This window comes from Hippoglossus stenolepis, chromosome 18 (assembly GCF_022539355.2).
Source record: "Hippoglossus stenolepis isolate QCI-W04-F060 chromosome 18, HSTE1.2, whole genome shotgun sequence".
Lineage (NCBI taxonomy): Eukaryota > Metazoa > Chordata > Actinopteri > Pleuronectiformes > Pleuronectidae > Hippoglossus > Hippoglossus stenolepis.
Window position 1 is genome coordinate 14564157 of NC_061500.1, and position 12391 is coordinate 14576547.

At 40.4% G+C, this 12391-nt stretch overlaps 1 protein-coding gene across 1 annotated transcript in view; it reads right to left on the reverse strand.

Moving 5' to 3' along the window:
• Positions 1 to 1508: 1508 nt before the first annotated feature.
• lamc3 (laminin, gamma 3) overlaps positions 1509 to 12391 on the reverse strand; it is a 99165-nt gene continuing 88282 nt past the window's right edge. Inside the window, exons 20-28 of the mRNA XM_035141640.2 lie at positions 11388 to 11464; positions 10913 to 11047; positions 7622 to 7841; positions 6996 to 7142; positions 5023 to 5125; positions 4334 to 4536; positions 3499 to 3639; positions 3300 to 3399; positions 1509 to 2749 (exon numbers count right to left, since the gene is read on the reverse strand). Coding sequence (XP_034997531.2) covers positions 2487 to 2749; positions 3300 to 3399; positions 3499 to 3639; positions 4334 to 4536; positions 5023 to 5125; positions 6996 to 7142; positions 7622 to 7841; positions 10913 to 11047; positions 11388 to 11464 — 1389 coding nt within the window. The 3' untranslated portion in view covers positions 1509 to 2486. The remainder of the gene's footprint in view (positions 2750 to 3299; positions 3400 to 3498; positions 3640 to 4333; positions 4537 to 5022; positions 5126 to 6995; positions 7143 to 7621; positions 7842 to 10912; positions 11048 to 11387; positions 11465 to 12391) is intronic.

Genomic DNA, 12391 nt, shown 5'->3' on the forward strand with positions numbered 1-12391 from the left:
TTTATGCTCTCTAATTGTTCGATATTGATTCAGAAATAAGTATTACAACTTGACAAATAACGCTGCTATATTCACTCCAATATGAAGCATGGATATTGTAAAGACTTTAAAGAACTGTGCGCCGCTCTCTTCGGCTCGTCCTTATGCTCTCAACAGTCATGAATTCTGATTTCATTTTCTAACGGTAATGAAACTCGTCTCAACGCTGCCGCTAAACTGACAGAAAATGACGTCTCTTTAAGTCCTATAAAACCTCCAGCTGCATTCATCCACATGATGGATTTCCATGGATGTCCGCCCCTACGCCATCGCTGCCAGAATACTGGCGGACATTTGTAATTGCGGCTTTTGCTGAAATCAGAATTACATAGATTATCTCAGCGGAGGGTTCAACAGAGCCACATCTGTTTCTTTGACCTCGTGCGACATCAGGTTCATCTCCATGAAGCCGTCACATCACGGGACGAGCAGATTTTATTTAATTGCTGGTGTTTCAAAGGTAAATTGTTTTGTAAAATATTAAATTTGAGTGAAGCTTGACAATCAGTGGGTGAGCCAATATCTGGTACAGCGTTCTGTTGCGTTTAAAGTACTTAAACTTTGGGCCATTGCAATTTACTCAACAGTAAACACAGCACATTACTGAAAGAGCATATTGACTTCATGATTTAACTGCTCAGTGGTGTTACAGGAACAGTTTGACATTTTGGCAAATACACTTCTTTGCTTTCTTGCTAACAGTAGAATGAGAAGATCAATAACACTCTCACAGTTGTCAGTTAAAGTTAACCAAAGCTAAAAACTTTCACCCACCAGCACCTTTAAAGGTGGGAAAATTCACACGTTGTTGCTAACTTTGCTGAGATATAACGTTAAACAGAAAACTGCTCCATTTTTCCATGTCTCTATGCTATGCTAAGCTAACAGTCAGCTCGCTGTCGCTTCAGATTCAATTAAACGACATGACAGCTCTACAAAAGAGACCAGCTTCCTCCATGTTAGCAGATGGGACACAGATCAAAATAAAAGTCAAAGTATACATTATATAATTTTTCTCAAAAATGGTTTCTGTCATTTTGTTTGTGCAAGTGCTATTTTTCTGGTAGGTTTGATATAAAAACAGGGGTGAAACATCATGTTTGACAGCTGAGTCTGACTCATGATTGGTCGAGCATGTGTATCAGTGGGACCTCGCTATTGTGATTCAATCCCCCCCCAGCGCTATGCTGTGCAGACTCTGGCTTCAACTGTGCAAGAAACTTTGGCTTCATTTTTGGGTAGTGGGAGGGTGTGGAGACGTGTCGTCCATCTTCGTAGTCTATGGGTGGATGAAAGGAAAAAAAAATCTTTCCAACATGTTGCAGTTATTCTTTAACAAATCTTGGCTACTTCAGTGTCGCAGCACATAGCACATTAATGTTCTTTACCATTCTGTGAGATGAGTGCTAATAGATGTAAATCCCAACTTCAGCTTCACTAAAGCAAAATTCACAAACAACAGGCAGGTGTTCCAAGCATTGAATACTTCTTTTATTGTTTGTTTTCTGAGACTTCCTGGAACCAAGATCTACAATTTAATGCTTTTTTTATCAGTTAAATGTTCCTTCATTATCGTACAACACTTTCCATAACAAATTACATTTTGGTATGCAAGTAGCCCTCTCAAGTACACTTTACTTTGAAAAGGTTTATAATGATTACAATTAGATGTCGATGCGTAACTGGTAGTTCCTATTCTGATTCCTTATCAGTAATTCAGCTTTTGTAAGAACCGAAAAGTATCTCTCTTACATAATTTCAGTCTGTTACCATTTCACAAGTCTCGTCATCGTGACCAAACGTGACCCACAGGCAGGGGATGTTTGAGCTTTTGACAGAGGCAGAAACATGGAGGAACGATAAAAACAGAGAGGTAGGCACTGTAAGTAAGTAAGTACGACTCCTGAACACGGGTAGTGTGCTGTTGAAGCCTGACCCGAACCCCACAGAGGCCAATAGGACTAATTGTTAATTAAGCCACGCTGATGAAAAAGAGCTCAAGTGTAAATGAACGTGTCAGTCTGGAGGAGCACTCAGACACACCTTTTACCCCCGCAAAGGAAAATCAGCATTATTTTAAACTTGACAGTGCACTCCAGCAGTTCGGAGCGGCGGGTTATTATTGATGGTGAAATTAAAGTTTGGATGTTGTTTGTGCAAAGAGTGAGAGAAAAAGGAGAAGGAACACTCGGTATAAATCATAAGTGACCGTGTAGATGTCTGTAGCTTTCGGTATAAGTGTGTGTCTGTGTGTGTGGATGGCAGTGATAGTAATTGTACCTTTGGGCAAAAGGTGGAAAGAGGGAAGAATATAAAAGGATATCATTGACTTATTTGAAGCTGTATAAAAAAATGACCACAGATCCTTTTATTAACAAAATCCTCCCAGACTTTTCTGATGTTCAGCCGTCTTATCAATAACTAAATCCCCCCATCATCCTCAGCACCTACCCTTTGCCGGCTCCTGAGGCCTGGGGGCAGGACTGAGGCAAGTTTAAAGTAATATCCCTGAGACTGTCTCTCTCCTCCCTGATCTCCTGTAAGTCCTGTTCAATGAGGGACAGCCGGCTCTGCTGCTCCTTAGCAGCCGACTGCAGCTTCTGGATCTTAGAGCCCAGCGTCGGGCTCTCTACGCTTCCGCGGAGCATGCTCAGGCGACGCGCCGTCTCGTTCAGGATCCGGTCGAAGCGTTCCAGCGGCACGTTCGCATCTGGTTCGTCATGCAAGAGAGAGGACAGATGGAAGACACAGGCTTCAAGAGTTTGTTTTTCAGATTGTAATTGGCGATCCTACATCAATGATACATGATACATGATCAATGATACAACCAGTGGGTCATTCTGCCTGATTAAAATGATTCATCATTATTCTTGGTGTCTGATAATAACATATTGACCATAAATCTGTGCCAGAACCTGGTCTCGCCAGTTAATTCTACAAACTGTATAATATTTTATACAAGAAATGTGTCTGAATGAAGAGGTCAGATAATAATAAGCTAAATACACAGCTAAATTCTTTTATTACACTTAAATGTACCCACAAAGAAAATGCTCCTGGGCGCCATGAACTGCAGTTATTCTTGCTCTACCGTGGGGATACAAAATCTGGGAAATATTTCCATGTTAAATGAGGCATTAAAAAGCACAGAACTCTTTAGTGATCTGACATTTAAGGTATAATGAAGATTAATGGGTTTATAGACACATGAGAACCAAAAGGTGGCCACAGTGGAAATCTTCTATGAGAGAGTGACTTACCAATTTTACTGATTAGGTCAGTTAGTGTGACAGAGTAGGCCTCCAACTTGAGCTTGGCTGCTTCCATGTCGTCCCTCATGTTGGTCAGGGACACCTCGGACTAGGAGTAAGAAGACATAACATAGACACTGTGCATTAAGCCGCACACAGGAAGTACAGATCAATACTCAAAGATGAATCATGTGTCTGTGTTCAGTACCTCTGAGGGGATTTGGGACTTCGCTATGCCAGTTAGCATCTCCTGTTCGGCCAGCTGTTGTAAAGCAGAGTCAATATGGGAGCTAAGGTGAGCGGATGCAGTCCTGGTGTGTTTGGCCTTGGTCAAAACGGCCTTGGATTCCTGAACACAAAGAAAAGAGGAATAATTTAGGTGACTATTGACAGTAAACTTACTTAAGGGGAAAAGAGTCTATTCTGATGCTAGCAGCTCTGTCAGGCTGCACAATTTTAGCTAAATGGTAATGCTAATGTAATGTCATTTCATGCTGCTAACATGCTCAATGACAATCCTACAATGCTACTGTTTAGCAAGTTTAGTATTGAGCATGTTCATCTCCATAGTTAGTGTGGCAGCATGCTACTATTTATAATATTATTAATTTACAATATATACTTTGTTTTAAGTGCTAATATTTGCTAATTAGCACTAAAACAACAAAGTACAGTTAAGACTGACATGATTGGCCTGATGATGGCGTTGGATTAAAAATGAAGGAATTACCAATGTTAAACTCAAATAATTCATCCTGCAGGGACATTGATGAATTGAATATGTGTATAAATGTGACCTGCAAGTGGCGTTGCATGAAAAGATCAGGTGATTAGGATTCATCTTCTGGGGACCATAAATGCAAACGTTTCATGTCAACCAGTCTAACATAAACCTCACAGTGGTGAAACCATGAATGTCAGAAATAAATTTAATTGCCACAATTCCAATAATTGGTGAGGTATTTCAGCCTGAACCAAAGTGACCAGCCATGCCACGCCCAAAGCCACTATTAGCATGACTAATAAAAAAAAAACTCTCGTGCCTTTGCTGCATCCTGTGCTGTTTGTTTTGCCTCCTGTGTGATGTTGCTGGAGAGGCTGGAGTTTTCCAGAGCTGGTTTTATCATCTCCTTGATCTGCGAGACCCTTTTCCTGACATCAGCCAGGACCTTTTCCTCCAGGGGTCTCTCCTTCTTCATTGCAGCCTTGGTCTGGGCCTGCCGATGGGGCCACTCCCTCACCATGTCTGAGTTGAGATTGAGAAGAACGCAAATGGTGGAATTAATACAGATTCAGAGATGTATTAGATAAAAAAACATTTAATAGATTGATGGATCATTGTGAAGTCTACTTGCTGAATTTTATGCAGAATGTATTTCATATTTTCATTATCCAACATATACTTATTCTATTGTATGATCTCTAGTATTATTTCAATGAAAGTGTGAGCAGACAAAACTACTTCAGATTTTCTTCATGTTTCATAAACAGCCAACGTTTAACTCAGGAAGTTAATGCTTGAATTCCCTGTCACTCCATTACATTCTTCACATAAGCTGCAGCTGCATTCATGTGGAGCAGGTCAAAACATCACAGTGGGGATGACACATTCATTATAGTGATACTTGAATCTGCGGCCCTGTTTGTTTTCAGTCTCAGTACTTGACATTTACATTTGGACGCTCAACAAAAGCAATAGTGAGAAGGACAGATGAGCTAGATAGAGACTCACTTTCTACTTCTCTGTGAAGGGAAATGGCTTCTGATTCCACCTCCTTCCCGGCCACCACGGACGACAAAGCCAAGACCTTTGCACCTTGAGCGCGAGCCCGAAGCTTCAGAAATAGACACATAGGAGCCAACTGTATTCAAAGCTTATTACAACATACCTACTGTGGTGTAAACTGAAGGGAGGATAGCAAATTATCAAGAATTCTGACGTCATGCTAGTCGCGCTATGAGACTGAAGGGTACTTGGGCATAGCAGTAGTTTGAGCTAAACGTTAGTGTGCTAACATGCTCCCAATGCTATCTAGAGACTAAGGTCAGGTATAACTGTACAAATTACAATTTTGACCCGATCATGTTTTGTAGGAAGTTAAGGGATCATTAAAGCTTTTACAATTTATTCCCAGAGGAACATGAACATCTAAAACAAATCATTCCCATACTCTCAATACATATAGATTCCCTACAATATATAAAGATAGGTATAGGTAGATAGATTCTTTATTTTTCCTAGTAGGGTAAATTGGTTTGAAGCAACAATCCCGGGGCATTTTCCACAAACCCACAAAAAACATCAACAGACATGACCGACACTTAAACTTACATTGCACATTAAGCAGTCCAACATTTGATCCCAACCAGCTGGAGAACCTAACTTTGTGCACGTTTAAAAACATAACAGCTTTATGAATAAATTACATTTTTGATCGTTTTTTGTAAAGAGAGGGGGCAATAACATCGTCCAGATAGGAGCAGTTTCAGTGAGCTTTCACACCTACCTTGTTTGGTCTGGCCCTTGGGACTTTTCCGTTTAGTCCGAACCAAACTAACAGGTGTGAAAGGTGACGTGTTCCGGGCCAACAGACCAAAATTATGTCTGGACTAAAGACGTGGTCATTTTTCAGAACTTCTTTTTGGGGATATTTCTGTCTTTGGGACCAATTGCAGGAAGTTGAGACAGCAGTAGTCAACATCATTTGGCACATTTGGACTAGTGTGAAGCTCTGCTCCTGAAGTTGGTGACGCTGGTAGTAATACCATAATAAAATTACAGCAGCAACCAAAATAATGATATGAACCAGTTCATCCATATCTTAATTTCAAACGGAAAGACCAACCGACAACACGTCAATGTCAGGCGCACACCCGTCTACAAACCAAAGCAAAGTGGACGCATCCCACATAGGTGATGACGACAGGACGTACATACTGTATATCATCAAGTCTTCATCAGACAATTTTAATTTAATTAATTGGCTGTTGTTAAGACTAAAATCTATGTTTTTCTTTGTGTGTGTGTCTGTGAAGATGGCAATGAAACTAAACTCTAAACAAATGCAGTAGGTTAGACAGGGGTGGGGGCAGGGGCAGTTTGGGCTGAATATGTGGAGAATGTGTGGCCTTCACATAGTGACTGTTAGTAGCCGTTGCTGGCTGGTTTTAATCTTGAAGTTGGTTGGTGTGTGTGTGTGTGCGTCACATCGCAGTTCAGTCTTGCACCTGTCTGATAATGCCTGTTTGAGAAGACTGTACATCTGTGGCATACAATACACTGTACTTGAACTTGTTCTCATACCTAACTTACTATATTACAGCCTAAACTCCATTAGCTTTATTCAAACATCACACATACATGAATGCACTGTTTTCTTAAGAAACTGTGACATACCCTTAGAAAGAATTCAAGCAGCTTCCACTAGGGTCTGAAGGACAGATATGAAAGAAGGCCAACGGAATTCTCTAAGGATAAAAGAACACGACACTGTTGATAATGTGACATTTGATAAAAACAAAACAAACAGCAACCTGCTGGTGGCAGTAGAGATACTGTCTGAGGATCACCAAAGTCAGTCGACCAAAAATAATTGTACAAACTTTCACAGCAATCCATCCGGTAATAAAACCCTTTCCATTCCCTTTCCAAAGAGCATTTAAAAGATAATTCAATACACAGCAAACATATCTTGCTGTACTCACCTCACTGATGTCATCCTCGCTCTCCAGGTTCACACTGACCGTCTCTTTCAAAGGCTCCAGCCCGTCTTTGATTTTACTGATGAGATCATCTTTGGTCTGAATTTGCTGCTCCAGCTCTTTTGTCTTTTTAATCAAGTCCTCAACCCCCTAAACAGGAAGCAGGGATATACAGACTCAATGCTTTGGTTGAAAACAGCCTCATTTTGCTTCCACCCTCACATCTGAAGAAACATTTACACTGACATTCACAACGGGCACATTAGCTTCAGTGTTTTGTCTGCTCAGAGATGCCGCGGTGGTTAATCGGACTCCTAGGAACAGTATGTACCCCATGAGCAGCGCATCCTGCCAGAATCTTCTCTTGTGTGCCTACTCAGTGTCCCCCTCTGAAGGCTCACTTGCCAAATGTTAAATCAAGAAAAAAATTAGGCAGAGTTAACTGCCCACTCTTCAAAAATCAAGAGACTCTTTTATCCCTGCATGAGTCTCGTTAAATGACAGGGAAGCGGTTTCTTATATAAAGCGTGCGGCTTTAATTAGACTAAATGATTCACTCATTGATGGATAATGTGACAAGATAATGGTTCAAATCTCATTTGCGCACTGCAGGTGCTTTCCACACTGACCTGTGTTGTGTGGTTGGTGGGATGCGTTTGGTTGAGCTGTGTTTGGTCAGGCTCTGGCGATGGGCTGGCATCTGTCAGAGCCAGCTGATGTAAGGATGATGTGATGTTACCCAGGGCAAGCTTTATACCGGCAGCTTCCTTCTCCAGGGACAGCTGTTGGGCAACAGTAGCGTTCACCTGTGCTGTCAGATTCTCCTTCTGCTGCTGCATTTGTGTTATTCTGAGGTTAAAGATGATGAGAGAAAGCAAAGAAAATGAAGAAATATACACTAGTAATAATAATGTTATTAACCTTTATTCATTTAGCTCCTTTCATAGAAAGCTCCTTGCTCCTTAGGTAGTTAAAACCAGAAGAACAGATGCTTAAAGACAGAACATATTTAGACAATGAAGGATAATTAAACAATACAATCTCATATAGCTGAAAAAGAAGAGGACACAGGCAAAAACACAGGTGGTGGAATTAACAGCACTGTTACGATTACAACAAAAAGAACAGATAGGGTTGGAATTAATTAAAATCAGGACCATAATTGAAAGTTTAGACCAGCTTTCTTTAAATGCACTTACAGAGGTTGCTTTTCTAATGTGTGATTGGAGGATGACTAGAAAAAGTGGCTTCGCTGTACGTTCTGCAGTTTGTATGTGGCATATTCAACAAGCCAGCACCGATTGAGCTAAGCAAACAGTTTAGAACATACGCTGACAAAGTGCAACGCTCTGTTCAGACCTGGTGATAACATCCGTCTCACATGATCCAAACACATGTACAGTAGTGCCAAGTTACTGGTATGAACGCACCCAAGACTCACTGATGACGCATCTGAGACTCACTCACTCAGACCACATCCTCTCAGCTATGAGGCCACATTTGAAGGACAGCCTTCTCATCTGATGTCCTCTGGCTCGCTGCTGGTTCATATGAACCCATTATATAATCATAAAATAATACAAATATTTTCTTACACATACTTTATGTATGACCACTGGCAAAAAAGTTGTATTGACCAGCACATATTACTCTTCAATGTTTTTTTTCTTTCAAATTATTTCCTTATCTCTCTCTCTTTGTGTCTCTCTCTCTCACACAATTTGGTCTTTGAGATCTGATCATAGGTTCACTGGAGACGTGTGGAGACGGATATTTAAGAGATCACATCTTTCCACACACAGGTTCACAGCAGGTCTGACTCTGAACAGTGCCTGAGCGATAAAGATGGTGCCAGACAATTTTTGGCTTTAATACCAAGGAAAATAATTTAAAAAAAACTATTCTCAGCCAGTGAAGCAGTGCTAATACTCCTATCTTATCTTTTTATTTTTGGTTAAGATTCTTCCTGCTGAATTTTAACTAAGTTTAAAGTTGCAGCCGATCAATGTTTTACTTTTAATAAACCAACATAGAGCAGATTACAGAAAATTAAGCGTCAGAGTACACAAACATATAATGTAATGGCCACTTTTATATATATATATGTTTGTATTAATATCATGATGTCCTCTGATCGTTTGATTTAATAATTTTGGAAGAGAAGATTGAGATACTTTGCTTCAGCCTCACACCAATTACGAACTCATGAAAGGTGTGAGGCAAAGTGCAGTAGAAGTGTCATCTTTATCACATCTACAGGTGTAATTATAAACAATCTGTTATCCCCAGAAATGACAGTATACATTTCACTTCAGCATCATACATTTCTCAAGGGCCACGAAACTCATGGTTTTATTGCGCTTGAAACTTTACCCACACATATATAACAGGCATGTTATATATTACACCTGTTTATTATGATTATCTTTCAAACTAAACCACACGGTAGAGGTCTGGTTAAGTATGGACAACTAAAAGTACTGGTTATGGTCAGGTAAAGAGTGCTCATGGATGAAAAGGAACCAAGCTAACGTGTGTAGAAACTGTAGAAGAGGCTTTTATAACAGTGCAAGCAAAAAGTAAAAATAATTCATTGCAAGTAAAATACCTTTATCCAAAGTTCTTCATAAGTAAAAGTACAGTATCAGCTGCTAAATGTGCAAAAGTGACTGATAAATTGTTGTATATGACATTGTTAGTTAATAGTGATGCATTCAATTTATTGTTGAAACTACACTTGGGTCACTCAGTCTCCATAGACTCCTGTACTCCAGAAGTACTTTGTACAACACGCAGAAGAGAGGCGATGGTAAAACTGTCACTCTTTAAGAATAGATTTGATTTCTCAAGCTTATCATTAGATTTTAATGTAAAATCTGAAAAGGTATCTTGTGATTATCACTGCTAAATAAATGTAGCGGAGTGGGAACTAACTAATAATTTGTTGGGAAATTGATTGGTGTTGATGTATAAAGTAGAAGAAACTTGAAATTACTCAAGTAGTGTGTGAATGTCTCTAACGAAAAGTACCCAAGTAAATGTACTTGATTAGTTTCCATCACTGAAATGTGGTATGATGTCATACTGCTTCTGCTGCTACTAAATATATAAACATAGAGATTGACTGTAATAAAATATATATAATAAAAAGAATATATAAAAAATTGGTTATTCTAAGTTAGTGTTAAAAGAAATAAGTCTCAACTCCTGTTATTGGTCTTATTTGAGGCTTTGTAAAAAAAAAAAAAAAAAACTCTATTGTTAGGTTTTGAATATTGTTGTCATTTTCTCTGATTGGATGGCCGTCCTGTCTGTAAAACCCATTTGATCTGCAACACGGGTACATAAGTGTGGGAAATGCAATTTTTATGCTGCCTATCTGTGCATGAAGTGCTCAATTCACATCCTACAAAGTGACACAAACACATGCGTGCGCCGTCGTACAGCAGTGCTCCGGAGATTAACAGAACTGTACCGCGCCCCGGCTGACGACTGTTAGAAGTGGGTAATCAATTTTGAGTTCCTCGCCTCTTGCTCTCATCATGGCCACCGGAGGGCTTTTTGCATCATTCTGTCTAGCATTCAGGATAATCCTCAGAGCAATCACACGCTAGGAGATGCAGCGAGCGCGCGGCAAATCCAAGAAAGCAATAGGCTTACAGTGGAGAGGAGCCGTCCCCCTGTGGCTAAATGTCTTACTCCTAAACTCCGCTTTAAAAAGGCTGCTGAGGAGACCTTGAGCTGTAATACAGGGATAGGTGCACTTTGTTTGAAATATGCCGCAAAAAGCACAATAATCCGGGGAGTCATGCGACTTGTTGGGATTTCTCAACGAGGGATGCTTTATGAGAACAGGAGACATTCTTTCTGCTTGTGTTTGTCGCGTGGGCGTGTGTTTGGGTTGGCTGTGTTGTGCTCACCGCTCTGTTAGGTTCCTGATGTACTCCTCGGTGGAGTTGTCCTGCAGTAGATCCATCAGGAAGGCGAGGGTTTGCTGTGAGGCTCCTACGGCCCTGCGGGCAACGGCCTCGATGTGGTCAGCTGTTTCTTTGTGTCTTCACGGTACGGGAAAAAGAGGAGGACAAAAAGAAAAGAGGGGGGAGGGGGTGAGAGGAGCGTAGAAATAACAGACCATTCCAACTGCCTTAGGAGAGATGAAATGGATTTCGGCATCAATGACTTCCCATCGCTGGCTCTACAGTTCAGATTTCTGTAACTACCACATAATAGCCCCGCATACTCTGAGCAGCTGAGGGCATCGATTCACAGTGGCCTAACCACAATGTAAGTGACAGGCTAAAGGACGGAGAGAAGCCAGGAGAGACAAAGTTCCACAGATTGCTCCAGTGGTCTCTGCTGATAATCGGCCACTGAAAGTCTATTCTCGGAACTCACCTTTTCATTAGGACCTGTGAGTCATTGACCATTATGTTCCATTTGTTAGGTCCTGACGCAAAGTCAAAAGGAATGATCTGTGAGAAAGACAGAGACGGAGAGGGCGACATCGTGAGTAGGTCTCAGGAATGAAGAAACAAACAAAGATCTGGCCTTGAAGAGACGTCAAACTGTTCTGACATGTTTAATTCAATCATGTTAACTATCAGGTATCAAAAGAAGGTATAAAAAATGTATATATTATAGGAATGTGAAGGAACTAAGGAGAACGGGTTCTTGCCAACATTCCACTCCTTCTGAATCCAAAATCTGGAACCAATCTCATTGTTTCTTGAGAAACTATGAAACTCCTTTGAATATCACCCAGATGTAACCAACGATTATCTCACTGTCGAGCACTTAACAACACATTTCCTCCTATTTATTTCCTTTCCTCCAAGCCTGTGCTTGTTTCTTTTTCTTTTTGATAATGTTGTGCTGAAGACCCAAAAGATATTTACAGATAAAAGATATTATACAGTATTTTGCTATTTGTAAGTAACTAAATGCTTCACATTCCTCATTTTAACGCAGGCGACAGGCTGATCTTCTGATTATATATTCCCCTTCTAAAATGACACGTAGCTTAAAATGATGACTTTATCCTTGTAAATTTACAAGTTTCTTCAATTTCTTCTCCATCTAATTGGCCCCAATACACTGTTGTAGAATTTTGCATCCATGTGAAAGCTGTTAGAAGAATCTGGGGGCAGTCCAGAGAAGCAGTCGTGGTGTCTGCCTCAGACTGTCAGTGTGGAGGTTTGCTAACAAACAATAAACCTCTCCACAAACAATGAGCCTCTCCACTTAAATATATGTAATCAGGACGGTTCAAAGGAGGGGTATATGGGGAAAAACCCTCCCGCAAAATAAATCCCCTGAAGTTTTAGTCCTGATAAATGTAATGTGTGCACAGTCGAATGCAGAATCCTCCCCCGAGTGACATTTAATTTGAGAAAATGCAA